Source organism: Mauremys reevesii, linkage group 7, assembly GCF_016161935.1.
Source record: "Mauremys reevesii isolate NIE-2019 linkage group 7, ASM1616193v1, whole genome shotgun sequence".
NCBI classification, from domain to species: domain Eukaryota; kingdom Metazoa; phylum Chordata; order Testudines; family Geoemydidae; genus Mauremys; species Mauremys reevesii.
In genome coordinates this window covers 10,391,068-10,407,639 of record NC_052629.1, presented here as the reverse complement: position 1 = coordinate 10,407,639, position 16,572 = coordinate 10,391,068, and the positions used below count along the sequence as shown (strand labels likewise).

At 43.3% G+C, this 16,572-nt stretch overlaps 1 protein-coding gene across 6 annotated transcripts in view; it reads right to left on the bottom strand.

Annotated features, from left to right (window-relative positions):
* The window catches only part of TECTB (tectorin beta), a 41,241-nt gene that overhangs the window by 5,270 nt on the left and 19,399 nt on the right, over nucleotides 1–16,572 (bottom strand). For 3 of the 6 annotated variants that reach the window (XM_039481777.1, XM_039481773.1, XM_039481774.1), the window contains 5 exons: nucleotides 7,314–7,413; nucleotides 5,161–5,351; nucleotides 4,492–4,634; nucleotides 4,316–4,415; nucleotides 40–143 (listed from right to left, as the gene is read on the bottom strand). In XM_039481777.1, coding sequence (XP_039337711.1) covers nucleotides 40–143; nucleotides 4,316–4,415; nucleotides 4,492–4,634; nucleotides 5,161–5,351; nucleotides 7,314–7,413 — 638 coding nt within the window. Of the gene's footprint in view, nucleotides 1–39; nucleotides 144–4,315; nucleotides 4,416–4,491; nucleotides 4,635–5,160; nucleotides 5,352–7,313; nucleotides 7,414–8,428; nucleotides 8,562–16,572 lie in introns of all 6 variants that reach the window. The other 3 variants (XM_039481778.1, XM_039481779.1, XM_039481775.1) reach the window with 2 other exon arrangements.

The window sequence follows — 16,572 nt, the reverse complement described above, 5'->3', positions numbered from 1 at the left end:
CAGCAACAATTCCGGGTTGTAAATCAATACGTTTCATACCTGTTACTTAACCCCTTGGCTTCCACTCCAGCAAATACGTCTGAACCAATTTCTGAGGTTTCGACGACAAAGGGAGCCTCTTTTTTACTTGAAAACTTGGCATTCTTTGAGAGAAAGAGGCAGCGTGCATTAATAACACCACCAAAGCAAAGACGTGATTATGTAATAAAGCCAAGCACAGAAAAATGGAGTTCAGAAGTCTGGATTCCCCTGCTCGGGGGTGCTCTGATATGGGATCAGACACGATTAGCTTTACATATCACTATATCCATCCATCTTTGCTAACAGCACTTCTCCCATAATATCAGATCACAATTGTCACTGACATGATTAAGGCTTAAAATTGCCAAGTTGAGTTGCAGGAGGGCTCAGGAAACCATCTTCCTTTTGTCAGGAAAGTGGCTACCTGGCTACTTTATGTTTTTGTCCAGCAAGAAAGAAGAGGCTTCTGCAAAAGACAGACTGTGTGTGTTTTGCTGAACTGACAAGGTTTGCATGCTCACGTCCATGGGACCCTGAGCCTCACAGCTTCTCATTGCACTGTAGCAAAACAAAGCGAGTAAGAGACTGAAACCGTGTAAACAAAAGTGTGGTGTACAATTCAAAGCGCTCTCTGTCTGGTTAGATACACAGCCCCAACGCTCTACTGAGCCATCTTTCATCTGTTTCTTCCCTCGCTTTGTTTTCTAACTTTCTCATTCTCTAGCACTTTTCTCTCACATTCCTCTGGACAAAAAAAGCCTTGAGACGTTACAGCTGTCTCTTGTAGCCATAGCTTTGAAATATCCAATAGGCTGCCTGTATTGAACTTAAACCTAAAGACTGGACCTAGGCTAACAACCATGGGATGGTCCGTGACATTAAGACTCTACACTGGTTTATAATTGCTTAGCCTTGTTCCTCCAGTGTAATCTGCCCAGGAGCGGCTGAAAGAATTCTGAGTCAGGCAAAATCCCTCTTGCAGTGAACCGCTGAAGTGCGCACTCCTGCCCCTCGTGTCAAGTACACTCACTCCACCACATCTGCTGCATTGGCCTCGTCTCAGTAGCAACCTATTGACATGGGTTTTTTTGTAAAACAGCAGGTGCTTTCTATTTGGAGGGCTCTGGCACATTCCTCAGGGTTTAAGACTTGGAAGGGAAAATGTAGGGCTCCATGCTGCCCTCTGCTGGGAGAAAGCAGAATTTTCTACAGCCTTTTTTACAACACAAGGTAATAATAAATAATAGGAGATATACCAATCTCCTAGAACTGGAAAGGACCCTGAAAGGTCATTGAGTCCAGCCCCCTGCCTTCACTAGCAGGACCAAATACTGATTTTTGCCCCAGATACCTAGGTGGCTCCCTCAAGGATTAAACTCACAACCCTGAGTTTAGCAGGCCAATGCTCAAACCACTAAGCTATCCCTCCCCCCATAATGTTAAGCATCTTGAAGACACTGGGGAACATATTTGTTATCTTTGGCTTGAGGCGATTAACATATTTGAAGGCATGAGTCAGCCATCAGCCTAACTCAACATGTTGTTTTAAGATGCCAGCATAGATACTATGACATTCTCTGCCAAGAAACAGAAGGAACCTCTAGGTAATGCTGAAGCTACAAGTGGGCTGAGCATCATTAATCCTAACCCTGCAATGAGCTGCACTTGTGAAGCTGGTTTTCCTGACCTGTATCACTTGACATTGATTTTTCTATTCATTTCTTCCCGTGGTTTGTTTATTTCATTATGACTTTCATAGGTGCCCACACCAAATTGTGCAGGTGAAAATGTTTATGTGGGCATGTTACGGAGTCTGTGTGCACAAAGGGCCATTTGGGCAATCAAAGCAGTTGCATGCAAATGGTTATAAAATTCAAGCCCCTTATGCTTTTCAGTTTCATTCTGAGCCATTTGGCATCACCATGAGAGCGATTAGCAGAGGTGGGAGGATCCATTTAGTGATAAAACAATATTATGCCCCAAACTGGAGCTGTTTGAATAGTACAAAGAATGGAGCTGATTGCAAAACAATTTCCATCCTGCAAGACATTTTGACCTTTTCTTTTCATCTTGAATTGGGGTGAAAATGAAGTATCAAAGCTTTTCACTGAACGAAAATTTTTTTGGAAATGTTCTGTTTCAATCCAATGTAATGTTTCATTTCCTTTCTGCTCAATGTTAATCTATGAGCTGCTGCAGTGCCCCCATGGGGATTGTAGCTCTGGGTCCCTCGTTCCATTATTCTTCCCTATGGGCCCTCTGCTCTGTACAGAGTATGCCCCCCCCAAACTATAAGCTGGTCTAATCCTGCTCTATGATGCACTACAATAGCTGTAAAAACCTGCCATGCTAGAACCTGGGGTTCTGGGTCACTGATGCCATCGCATCACCACAGAAGGCTTAGGAGGACCCAGTGATGCTGGTAGAGTGACCAGATGTCCCGATTTTATAGGGACAGTCCCAATTTTGGGGTCTTTTTCTAATATAGGCTCCTATTACCCCCCCCCCATCCTGATTTTTCACATTTTCTGTCTGGTCACCCTAGATGCTGGGCTCAGGAGGAGGTAACGCCCAGCAGGACTTGAGTGGCAGCTCCTTGCAGCCCACTGACTGTGTGGCACCAGTACTTAAGTCAGGAAGCCATTACAGGGAGCTGTCTAAGAAACAACATAGACTGCCTGCCTGCCTCTGCTACAGACCCTCTGTGTAAGAGACCTGAGACTCTGGCTTCTGTCTCCTGACACCTGTCTCCTGCTTTGCCTTCTGGCCTGTCTTGAACTCCGGCTTTCTGGGACCCGACCGGGCCTGACTCCCGCTCTGACCACTCAGGTTGTGACAGTAGCTCAGCAATGAGGAGAAAAGAAACCGCACTGTCTCATGAGAGAATGAGTCTGGCTTGGAAGCTGGGCCCACTTGGGCAAATGGGGGCATGAGTGACCCGGAACTACAACTCCCATGAGGCAACATGGCAGCTATTTTGGGGCTGGTGGAAAGTTCCACCAAAACTGAGCTTTTTTCCCCACGTTCTAAAGAGAAAATGTTTTGTTCAGAATATTTTGAGCAGCCCTAACAAAGTAGTGATTCACTTATGTTTTGCCAATACACGTCATGAGTTAGCTCCACACTTATTCATAGTGGTCATTATTTGTGGTCTGTGAGCACTCTCGGAGGACTATTGGCTGTTTGTGACTCCTCCTTGGAGCCTCAAGAAATTTAGTTCAAATAATTAACTTGGCAAAAGAACAGACTGGATATACCTTGTTCATTCTCCATCATTTGTTGTTCTCCCATCATTCAGCCAGGAACTAGCAACAGTACTGTGGTACTTAACAAATCTGTCACACACCACAAATAACGAACATAAGCAGGGACCAATGCCTTTGGTTGTCGGTTCCCTAAAACCAGCGGGGATGGGGAAGATTCCACTGGTACCCTAAATCCAGTACGTATAGGGGAAGCTTCCATCTATCCAAGCCCTGCAGAGGATCCATATTCAAAGCCTCCCCATAGCCTGGCCTCAGGATTTGGCTCCATGTCATTACTAGTCATTAGTGTTGCGTTTCATTCATGCAAAATCTAAGCTACTGAGTTACCCTCCACTTACCCTGTGATTTGATGGAAATAGATTCAGGGGTTGGTTGCTGCTCTGCCAATACAGACAGACCCCTCCCACCTCCCGAAAAGGTGGTAGAACTTTAAAAGAAAATCTTGCTGGCTTGGGGCAAACATTGGAAATCAAATCCAGTGTGAACTAAAGATCTCAGGGGAACACTAAACAGCCAGCTCATCAGAGAACAGCTAAGCAAATTTCAGGAGGAATGAAAGGGGCTTCTATATTTAGTGAGACTGGAGGATAGCAGCAGTGTCTGTGGATTCATACTATTCTTTGTTTAGGCTAGAAGCAAAGTTTGGCTGTTTCTTCTGACAAAAATCAAATCTGTAACCATGCAAGAGAGAAACACGCCTCTAGTCAGTGAAATCTGTGCCACAAAGGGACATTACGTGTTTTAAAAATGGTATATGAGCTACTCTGTTCCATCTAAATTGACCCTTATTAATTTATTAGAAATAAGGCCCCCCTATAAATCCCATGTTAATTAGCTGCTACATAGTGACAGTGTGCTCAGTACCGTACAAAACAGAGGCTACGTGCTCCTTTTCCCATGGCTCTTATGGCTGGATTCCCTTCTCACAGACGCTGGTGGAAATATGGAACGGCTCCCATGAAGTGAGTGGACTCACCCCAGTGTGCAGGCTCTGACAGACTAAATACCGGATGACAAGGAGCACTTACAGAGTAGAAGTTGAGGGATAATTGACTTTCAAATGAACCGGAGCTCCCATTCTTCACATGGACTGTCGCCACTCTAGAAAATTGAGAAAATTTCGTATGACTGCAACATATGCTATTGATAATGGAGCCAGCCCCGTGCTGAAAACGGGGGAGTCGGTTCCTCCTGGTGGAGTTACCTTTGGTCGAAGGCAGCCTGGTTGACCAAGTAGTTTGCATGGTAAGTGCAGGTGAATGAATAATTCACAGGCTGGCTCTTCACGATTACCGAGCTGTCGTTGGAGACGATGGAGTTGTAGAAGTGATAGATAGGGTTTTTAAACTGCAGTCGGGGAGACAGAGAGAGAAATGCTGGCAGTGAAAATTGGATGCAAACTGGGACCTCTGCCCGCCGTTTGAAACAGGAAAAGGCAGTTCTCGTCATAAATGATCAGCACAACAGTCTGTTCTGGTTCTTTATGCATTTGTGTTACATTAGAGCCTTGAGGCCCCATTTGCTGAGAGCTGGGCACACAAGTAATGAAAACTGTAATGTTAGTACAGGCACACGTAGATGAATTGCACATGGACCTAACCCCAAGTGCATTTTGGCTGTGCCAGGGAGCAGAACCATCTGACTTCTCACATAAGTGTCAGTGATCCATGATACCGAAAAGCACTACAGCCTTTGACAAATCGTCAGAGTTTATATCCTGTCTGCCTCAGTTACAGCAAATATAGCCTGACCCAAAGAACATTAATGGTCATGGAATCTTTCCACTGACTTCAGTGGGCTTTGGAATGGGCCCAGGCTGTACAAAGTAGCTGCCAACTCTTGGGAAGTGAATTTTTGCCCTTGATGTACTTACCTCTGATTGAGTTCCACAGTAGGACTTGTTTTTGGGCGATAAATCTGGAATCGTGAATTGGTAGTATCCCGAATCATGAACCCCATTGTAGCAAACGCCTCCAAGAGCCAACTGATTAACCTCCCATCCATAGGGACATTCGGGAATTTTTGTAATGATGGTTTTAGGATAGCAATACACCAAAATGATGTCTAAAAGGAAAAAAATACAGGTATTCTAAGTTGCATTTTCCTGCTGAGACTGATCTAGATCTGAACTTTGTGGGTAGTGTTTGCATCTGGAGTTTACATTTGGACCTGCCTTTACCTCAAACTGGATTAAGGATCTGATTCAGGACCACTGATGTCAATGGAAGTTTATCTACTAACTTTAAAGGAAGCCTGTTTGAGGCCTATGGGAGTTTGGCATTTGAATCCCATTGGATTTATATCTATTGGGATTTGCCTGGCTAAACCCCTTTAGTTGTCTTTGAAAATCCAATCCACTAGCCTAAATCTACAGAGCAAACCATCATAATCTAAATTCTTTGTGTGAAATTCTGTCCCCATTGGAGTCTGGGGGAGTTTTGCCTTTGACTTCAGAGGGGCCAGAATTTCACCCTTTGTGTAAATGTTATTAAAATTAGAACAGCTAATCAAAGAACAAAGAAAAAATGAAGTGAAATCGTACTATAATGAAATTGGTCAGAGTAGAGTATGTTAACGTTATGGGCCCAGATCTTTAGCTGGTGTCAATTAGCATATCACCATTGACTTCACTGGAAATAATCTGGGCAAGTGTATTTGTTGTCTTCAGTAGACCTACATCTATTCATAGCAGCTTTAGATCCAGGCCATACTATTACTAAAAGTTTGTATATTAATACCCATCGCTGTAGATACAGTGCCAATATAAACATAATTGTCACAATTTTCAAGCCAAAATGCAGCGTGCAAAAGATGAAACAAACAGACCAACCTTTTTAATAATGATCAGTACAGAGACATGAACTTGAACATGAAGATGAAGTACAGATATTACACATCTCAGCTATAGGGTTGCTTACTTGGTCTTGCGGGGATAGTGTGTCTTATTTACATGGAATCAGGTTGCATGAATTTGAATATATAAAAAGTAAAAGCAGCCTAAAAACTGGTGGGCTGAAAATTAATAAGACTGCCAGTTACAGAAACAAAATATTGTTAAAAAAAAACCAAACCAAAGAACACAGCTGCTTATGGGATACATAGGGCTTGATCCTGAATTCACTGAATATCCACCGGCTTTGCTTTGAGTTGTAGGTGCTCAAGGAAGACAGGATTGAGAACGTAGTTGTGGAGACATTAATAATTTCCACTTTTTTAAAATCAATGAACTTTCAAAACTCCCAGCCTGATCCTCTCTGTAAATGCGCTCTGATCCTGCACCCACACAAGTAACTCTGCACACATTAGTAGACCTACTGTGGGACTACTCACATGAGTAAAGCTCCTTACTCATGAGCATCTGTTAAAAATCATCAGTAGCTCATGGAAATGATTCCTGCTGATCCATTTTGTTGACACAAACACCGTGGACATGCAGATAAAGTGATACTTCATATTCTAAGGGCTCCTGGATAAATTTCTAATACATGTTCTCTAATTTTTGAAAGTTGCAAGCCAAGGTCCCAGTCCTGCACTTAATCAATTGGGCTCCCAGGCAGAATTCAGTGGAGGATCAGAAAGGTACTTCCCTCCCCCCAATACATACCCTGGTTATATATGTTAGGTTTCCAGCCCTACAAACCCTTAGGCACGCCAGTAGCCCAACTGGAGTCAATGGAACTACTCACAGGAGTAACGCCTGCTTATGTGGCAAGGTGCAGGATGTAGCCCTTGATACGTTAGAATGCTTTATAGTCATTTCTATTTTCAGGGCTGTTTTAGGCCCTGATCCTGCAGAGATCCACACGTGCTTAACTTTATGCACTGTGACTGCGCCTTAGTTTGTTTTCTGTGCTAGCTGAGGCTAAAGTCAGACCAATAAAAACGGTGCCAGAATTAAAAACTTGAGAGCCTATAATTTAAATCCCTCAAGACAGATATTTCATTGCTACCTAACCAGAAACCCTTTGGCTTCTTTTAACTGTGAGAGAAGATCTTATTTAGAAAAATAAATCAAAGTTATTTTACCTGCTTTATTTGGATTGCAAGGGGCTGCAAAGGCTTGAACCAAGATGTCCAGCAGATAAAGAGTAACAATCACCATTTCTTCCAAGGGGCCGAGAATACACTAGTAACAAAAGCAGAGTTTGCCTTTTAGGATGCTGTTGGGTCTTAACACATTTTTTTAAAATGTTGATTTTTTTTTTTAAAAGAGAAAATGTCTGTGAAATTTTCCATTAATTGCAATCATAGAATTGTAGATGTGGTTTCACATACTCCTTAGTCACTGTTGGAAAAATCATTTTGTGATATAGATACGTCATCCAGCTTGATTGCAATTGCCGCTCAGAAATATTTACTGAGCACTTCTGCCTCTTTGGCATCATTAGTGAGAATTTTAGCATCTGAGTCTAGTAATGGATCTGTACCACTGCTAGGGTTTTTTGTTTTGGTTCCTATAAAAGTCACAGAACAAAAGAGCTACAAATATGAATGAATTGAAATTCGACAATGAATATGAAGGAAAAAAGACAAGCAGGAAAAACAAAATCAAGCAAGAAAAGAAGAAAAGAGAGAAGAGCTATTTGGAAGGAGGAAGAAGTGTAGAGGTGAGTAAAAATACATACTTTACTTAGCCAACTAGAGAAACTATTCCCATATTCAGTTCGGCTGGTTGTTATCCTGCAATATATATCTCACTCTCTCATGCAAAGCTGTTGAGTGAGCGATGCAATTTCTCCTTTAATATTAGCCTTTGGGTTTGCAAAATAGCAATATGAATTAATAGTATTAAGAGTTCAGCCACCTGCAAGCTGCTCTGCCCCAATGCAGGCATGTCCCAGCACAGAACAGCTTGCAGGATCAAATACTTGTATTTTTCCACACTAGACACTTTTTAGGTAATTCCTCTAGCTTACACAGATCACTCAGCAGACAGAAATAACAAGTAGCATTTAGCCAATAATGTGCCCCGAGAGAGAAACAATTTTTTCCTTGGAATTAGTATTTTCAACACAAAAACATTTTCAATCAATCAGCCTGTTTTTCTAATATATAAACTGTTTATACTGTATATCCAAGTGACAAGTCCTTTTAAAAAAAATCACATGCACCTATAAGAAGTTAAGGAATATAATACCTACGAGACAAGAACAGGCAAAGGATTCAGGTGTTCATTCTCCCTGTTTTACTCTGTTAGCTGTGTATCTGCTCTTCTCAAGATGTCCTTCTTTCAAATGAATCCAGCTGGCGTTACCGTCACTTTATATAGGCCATCTTGTGAAAGGGACCCATCTTTGGTTAAAGCTCAATCAAGCAGTAGTATCCAATAGGGTGGGATGATCAAAAAGAATTGTACAAAGTAACTGAATGGAAAGTTCAGTTCCCCTGCTCTAGATTAGACATTATTAATGCTATCTGAATGAAGTTTACACATATTTATTATGGTCTTCAAACAGAATTCTGCTAACGGTATGAAAGTTGCACCAAATTTGTTTTACGTCTTACCTGGGAAGATAGTATGTGGATTTTTATTTATTGGCAGAAAGCCAGTTGCCTGCTGGCTGAAACCTGCTTGCTTAAAAGACACTGAATGCCCCTTGGGTGAGAATTTCAAACAGGCACAAGGGAACTATGTGTCAGAAAGGAGGGCTTGCGGCAGACCCACTCTCCAGGCAATTTGAGTGCAGCTAGCCTTTAGCAGGCTGCCTGATTCGCTCCATCGCCTGGCTGGTTGGACGGATCAGTAGACTGGCTCTTCAGACAAGCTGCAGCAGCAGTTCAGTGGCCATTCAAAGCATTTGCCCACAGTTATGATAGGTCCTGTGCATGCTTGGTCCCAGGGCCACCCAGAGGATTCAGGGGACCTGGGGCAAAGCCGGGGAGCGGCAGCGTTGGTACTCACCCAGCGGCAGTCCGGGTCTTTGACGGCATTTCAGCGGTGGAGGGCCCTTCAGTCGCTCCGCATCTTCGGCAGCACTGAAGGGCCACCCACCACTGAAATGCCACCGAAGACCCAGACCACCGCCAGGCCAGGCCTTGCGGGGCATTTTGGCAGCAGGGGGCCCTTCAGTCACTCTGTGTCTTCGGCAGCACTGAAGGGCCCCCCGCTGCCGAAATGTTGGCTGAAGACACAGATCACCACCAGGCCGGGGCTTCCAGGGCCCTTATGGGGACCGGGGCCTGGGGCAAATTGCCCCACTTGCTCCCCGCTCCGGGCAGCCCTGCTTGGTCCAGCCCTGCTCTTTCCTTACCTCACTCCAAGTTACCCGGTCTAACCCTTGGTTCTGATTCCTGACCTCTGACTTTGGGGCTAACCCTTGGCTCTGGCATCTGGCTGCTGAATTCAGTTCCGACCCTGGGCTTTGCCTCTGTCAGTGATCCTTGGCTTGGGCACCTCTCTGCTCTGACCACTAGGCCTGACTGCCCACATCCTGGTCACGGAGACTACATGCCCAACTCCTATTGAATATCTATGGGAGTTAGGGCCTAGCTCACTTGGGTCACTCAGACACAGGAGAGAATATTCAATAAATTATCTGCCAGCGTTGGGGCTCTTTCATATGTCAGTAGATTTTATTATCCTTTAACAGAGGCTCACATGAATCCAAGCTGGAATATATTCCATTAGGTGGGACTTGCCTTTTGCATCTAATCCCAGAAAAGCATCCACAATGGGTAAAAGTCACCCTTGTGCGGAGAGCCAGATCAAAAGGCCTATATACACCATGCATTGTAGCCAGCTGTGGCTGCAAATGTATGTGGCTAGCAGCACATGCAACCTGTGGCTTCCCCATGACATGGTGTTTTGAGACAGTAGATCATACGGAGACCCAGTGATCATGACTGGAGCTCATCCACATTCTGTCCTTTACCAGGCTGTATACTAGGAGGTGCAGAGTCTACTCCCACCCCTGCTACCAGTGTTCTCTCTCATTTCTTACGTCCATATGCAGAATTAATCTTGTTATGGGCACCAATATGCAGGTGATGTGTGGTAGGGGTGGGGCCGAGGGGTTCAGAGTGTGGGAGGGGGGTCAGGGCTGGGGCAGTGGGTTGGGATGCAGGGGGATGAGGGCTCCTGCTAGGGGTGAAGGTTCTGGAGTAGGGCCAGGGATGAGGGGTTCAGGGTGTGGGAGGGAGCTCAGGGCTGGAACAGCGGGTTGGGGTGGGGAGGTACAGGCTCTGGGGTGGGGATGAGGGGTTTGGGATGCAGGCTGCTCTGGGGCTGTGGCGGGGAGAGAGGACTCCCCCCAGTCTTCTCTCACTGCAGCAGCTCTGGGCAAGGTGAGAGACGCCTCTCCTCAGCCACGGCAGTTCCGGCGGGGCTGGGCTGGCAGGGCCGGGCTGTGGCAGTTCCGGCAAAGAGGTGCCTCTCCGGGGCTGTGGCAGTTCTGGTGGGGCCAGACTGGGCTGAGGGGCGGGGTGGGGCTCCTCTCCCCAGCAGCTCCAGTGGGGCTGGGCTGGGCCGGGGGAGTGGTACCTCTCCCTGCCTGTGCAGCTCTTGATAGCCTGCAGCCGCGCAGCTTACAGGGAACCTAGCCTGCTACACAGTAAGAAGTTTGCATTTTCACTGTATTTGTTGACTTCAGAGGGTACAGATGTCCAGTGAGGATTTTCCTAGAGCTGGTTGAAATTTTTCAAAAGCAAAATAGCTAAATTTAAAAAAAAATAGCCTTTCATTCAAAATGAAAATTATGCAGAAAAATCCCCCCATCCCTTTTATTTGTTTGCAAAACTCTTGCTGACTTTTTTTAATTACAACTTTTTGTCAAAGATTTGTATCAGAAATTACTAGAAACTGCTATCAAAACATTGATTGAAATATTTAAGCTGTCTGAAAACCTTATTTTCAGAAAGCTACATGTTTTGATAATGGTATCAATAAAGACGTCAATTAACAATTTTGCAAAAATGGAAAAAAATTGCTCTATTTTGAATCCTGCAAAATGTAAACAACTTCCACATTTTGAATTTTTCATAAAGCTTCCCAAAAAAACCCAACCGAAAACCAGCCTAGATTTTCCCAATAAAATGTATACAACTAAAGTGATTCCTTACATGGCGAGTTAGTATTAGGGAAGTTTTTAATGTGTATTAGCATTTCTAATGCGATGTGCAACTTCCTCTTCTCTTTTGGATAAATACTTTTTACTCCTGCCATTTTTGTCTCCTTCTTATTCCTAAGGAGAAGAGTTAGTCACAAATATCACAAACAGTTTGTCCTTGGGGTGTACTGGAGGGGAACTTGGTCTAAAAATAAGCAATAAATTATGTGGAATTCTAGGATCTTAGAGGAACAAGGTGGATGAGTTAATATCTTTTATTGGCTCAACTTCTGTTGGTAACAGAGACAAGTTTGAGTCCTAATTTTCAGTTCTGTGTAACCTCGAAACATTGTCTCTCTCACCAGTAGAAACTGGTCCAATAAAAGATACTACCTCACCCACCTTGTCTCTCTAATGTGAAATTATAGTAATATAAACACTATTTTCTTAATAGTAAAAGAAATGTTTTCTTTTAAAATGTTGGGGTCATCTTAGGCTATGAATTTTTATGCAGAACTCCCCAATGATTTCATTACAATGTGAAGGTACAATATAGCCCATGATATTTAAAGTGAAAATAGTGGAATACTGGACCTAATAATTCCCAATTCCATATTTCAAACAATAAGCCACAAGCCTGATTCTGCAACCTTTAGTCACATAAGAATTGCAAGACTAGACCACAGTATATTAAATAGGCTGTTCCTTTTGCCCTCCTGGGCCCAATTCCGTAAATCATTATTTAATTTAAATGAAATTACTTACACATGTATTGACATGCAAGATCAGGCCACTCCACTCTAGTCCACTGTCATTGCAACTGAGTTAAAGAATAGTCCATTATACAAGAACTAGAGAGCATGAGTCAGCTAGTTTAATACAATTACAGATGAGCCTGGGCCCTGACGAGAAATCCTGGAATTGGTGATATTGAAAATCCAGATCTATATGTCACTTTATAAAGCCTAAATCCAAATGTCTACTCATTTCTTGACACGAAATTAAATGGAACATTTGTGGTGTGTGTGCGTGTGTGTGTGTGTGTGTGTTTCAACAACCCCCCCCCCCAAAAAAAGAGAGAGATTTAGATAGAGAGTGGTTAGCTTATGGTTGTCATTGCTTTTGTGATTCTCTACTTCCTAGTTTTGCCTGGGACTGGAAACTTAAGTGTCAAAACATCATGAGACAGGGTACGTGCAGCCCAAACACAAGAGGAAGGAACTCATGAGAAAGCCTGTCCTCGCAAGTTTGCACATCCCACTTCTTCAGACTCAAGGAACCAAATTCATCCCTGTAGTAGACAAAGTGCAACTCCATTGACTTCAGAGGAGTTGAATTTGGGCTGATTTTGGCTCAAGGTGTTTAACTGAGATTTGGTCAAGACCTACATAGGTATGGGCATAATACAAACACCCTGACTGACAAAGACAGGAGCATCTATATTTTTGGTTGCTCATCCTATAGCATTAGTAGAAACACTTAAAATACATGAAGATTACCTACATAGTAGTGCTTTTTCTTTGAAGCAGGGTGATGAAAAATATTCACCCCTCAGGTAACCCAACTGACTTCAATGGAATTGCACCCAGATGGATTTATCTCAATAATTTTAGGAAGTAAATCTCCCACAATCTCCTGGGGATGGGGGGAGCCTCCAGCTACCTGATACTCCTTTTAGGTGAAAAGTACAAAACAGAATGAAGTCCATGAAACAAATTCGACTACAGTGCAGACTGGTCTATAGATGTTTGCATTTGCATAAGAAACAAGGACTGCACAAAATGTACTTGGGCCAACCGGTATTTGATACCTGGGCTGATAAAAGGTTAAGACCTGGGGGAGGTTTGTATTTCTCTGAGTAATTTAAAAAAAAATAAAAGCTCATTAAATACACCACTGAGACCCATCGCCCAGCCCCTCCCCTTAATTTAAGCAACATTTTAACAGTGTACGGATCAGTAAAAATCTCAGCACAGAGTAAATGAAAGCTTTGTTGTGAACCTAACCTAAAAGGGCAGCGTGTCTCTTCTGCTTTGGTCCCCTTCTTTGACTGAGAGCTGAGCAAACATTTACTGTCTGGCTGTTACATGATGGAAACTAGTCTATGATGGGATGGCTATTATGATATCTGAATTTTATTATACTGGATAAGAGAATAAAGCTGATGGATGCTCAAATCTATAAACAATGATCTTATGGGCCTTATCTAACTGTAATTGGAGTCAATGGAAAGGGTCTAGCCGATTTCAGTGGGAATTAGATCTGGCCTATAACCCTGAACTCTAGATTCCACTTCATAATGATGTTGTTTTGAGCACTGTGTTTCAAAGAACATTGTAGAAAAATTGGCCCAAATACTGAAGTACTTATTCACTTCCATGGAGTTTTGCCTAAGAGACAGATGACTGATTAAAAACTGAGGCCAAGAGTCTCAAAGGTATCTAAGTGCCTAACGTCCATTGATTTCAACAGGAGGTAGGAGCCAATAGCTTGCAGGTTCTGGGCCTGACAGCCTGATCATTGGAAAAAATATTGGAAAAAATAACCCCAACTATACATACAATATGATGGGGGCTAATTTAGCTACAACGAGTCAGGAAAAAGATCTTGGAGTTATCGTGGATAGTTCTCTGAAGATGTCCACGCAGTGTGCAGAGGCGGTCAAAAAAGCAAACAGGATGTTAGGAATCATTAAAAAGGGGATAGAGAATAAGACTGAGAATATATTATTGCCCTTATATAAATCCATGGTACGCCCACATCTCGAATACTGTGTACAGATGTGGTCTCCTCACCTCAAAAAAGATATTCTAGCACTAGAAAAGGTTCAGAAAAGAGCAACTAAAATGATTAGGGGTTTAGAGAGGGTCCCATATGAGGAAAGATTAAAGAGGCTAGGACTCTTCAGTTTGGAAAAGAGAAGACTAAGGGGGGACATAACAGAGGTATATAAAATCATGAGTGATGTTGAGAAAGTGGATAAGGAAAAGTTATTTACTTATTCCCATAATACAAGAACTAGGGGTCACCAAATGAAATTAATAGGCAGCAGGTTTAAAACAAATAAAAGGAAGTTCTTCTTCACGCAGCGCACAGTCAACTTGTGGAACTCCTTACCTGAGGAGGTTGTGAAGGCTAGGACTATAACAATGTTTAAAAGGGGACTGGATAAATTCATGGTGGCTAAGTCCATAAATGGCTATTAGCCAGGATGAGTAAGACTGGTGTCCCTAGCCTCTGTTCGTCAGAGGATGGAGATGGATGGCAGGAGAGAGATCACTTGATCATTGCCTGTTAGATTCACTCCCTCAGGGGCACCTGGCATTGGCCACTGTCGGTAGACAGATACTGGGCTAGATGGACCTTTGGTCTGACCCGGTACGGCCTTTCTTATGTTCTTATGTTCTTATCATGCCATCCTTATTCACTCTAGTAGTCCTTATTTAGGAGGGTAGTTAGTCTGGATGGATGTTGTGAGGCCTATTTTCATACTTGTATGTTGCTTTGAGGTCTTGGATGAAAGGCGATCTACATAAGTACAAAGTATATTAGCCTCTAAAAGCAATGATCCAATTATCCATTAGTTTACCCACAAAGTTAGACCTTTTCTTTCCTTGTGAATTATCCAGCAACAAACCCTGATTTGTCTGAATGTATATGTTATGAGTGATTGTTCAGTTAACAGTAGTGTAAATACATTTCAGTCCATGGAGTATTTGGGAATTGAGTGCTTGAGCTCTTCAGAATGTTAGTCATAAGGGGCGGCTCCAGACCCTAGCACGCCAAGCACGTGCTTGGGGCGGCTCCAGACCCTAGCACGCCAAGCGCGTGCTTGGGGCGGCACGCCGCGGGGGGCGCTCTGCCAGTCGCCGGGAGGGCGGCAGGCGGCCCCGGTGGACCTCCCGCAGGCGTGCCTGCGGAGGGTCCGCTGGTCCCACTTCGGTGGATCCGCGGGACCAGTGGATCCTCCGCAGGCATGCCTGCGGGAGGTCCATCGGAGCCGCGGGACCGGTGACTGGCAGAGCGCCTCCCACGGCATGCTGCCCTGCTTGGGGCGGCAAAATGTCTAGAGCCGCCCCTGTTAGTCATGGTGTGTGATTGGTCGATCACCTGAGCGCATGATGGTCTTTCTGTTTCCTGACTGGATGGCTGAGCTAATTAAACAGGTGGATAATGGAAAGGATTTCCTCTAATTCATGCAGGTATTCCCTGATGTGTGGTGTGTGTGAATACAACAGAAGAATAACCACTCCCCAGACATTTATACCAACCAGTTATTCTCCTGAATGTTCATGATGGCCCATTAAAAGTAGTGTGAACATGCTAGAAGTAAACAACTGTTGGTAACTGGAATGACTTTTCACAAATGTGACTTTTGTAGTATATACCCAGTTTTATCATCTAATTTAAATGAATATTCTTTTAAAATTTCTCTTACAAAGTTTTTGCCTGGGAATTTGTTTCCATTGGGACTGTCCAGGTGTGTCTACACGGCAAATGGACGCCTGAGGCTAGCCCATGCCAGCTGACTCAGGTTTGCGGGCTTGGGATATGGGGCTGTTTAATTGCAGTGTAGATATTCAGGCTTGGGCTGCAGCCTAAGCTCTGGGATTCTCCCATCTCATAGGATCATAGAGCCTGCGCTCCAGCCTGAGCCCAAATATCTGCACCACAATTAAAAGTCCCTCAGCCCCAGTCCTGCAAGCCTGAGTCAGCTGGTACAGGCAAGTCATGGGTTTTTAGTTGCATACCCTTTCAGTTCTAACTAGTAGAGCTGGGTGGTATTTTTTCAGTGAATAGAATTTTTGTCAAAATATGTATTTTTGGGGACTCCAACATATTTGTCAAATTCAGCCCATATTTGCAAATAAGTTTTGGCCAGAAAGAAAAAAAAAGAAAAAATATTTTCTCAAAATAGACAAAATGTTTTGATTGGACCATTTGGAAATGTTTTGTTTTGAAATGCTTCATTTTGAAATGGCATTTCATTTCCAAATTTGGCCAGTTTAAAAAAAAAAAACGAAAAACACCCAAAGGACTAAATTGAAATGAAAAACTAAAAACAACCAAAACAAGAAAAACCCCAACTCCTCATTTTGAGCTGACTGAAACTATTTTGGCTGATTCAAAAAAAGTTTTTGAAGTGATGAAAAATATTGGAAAAATTGGTTTTGGTTCAAACTGACCTGGATTAATGGTTTATTTGGTCCCTGAACTGAAAAATCCATTATTTGCTCAGC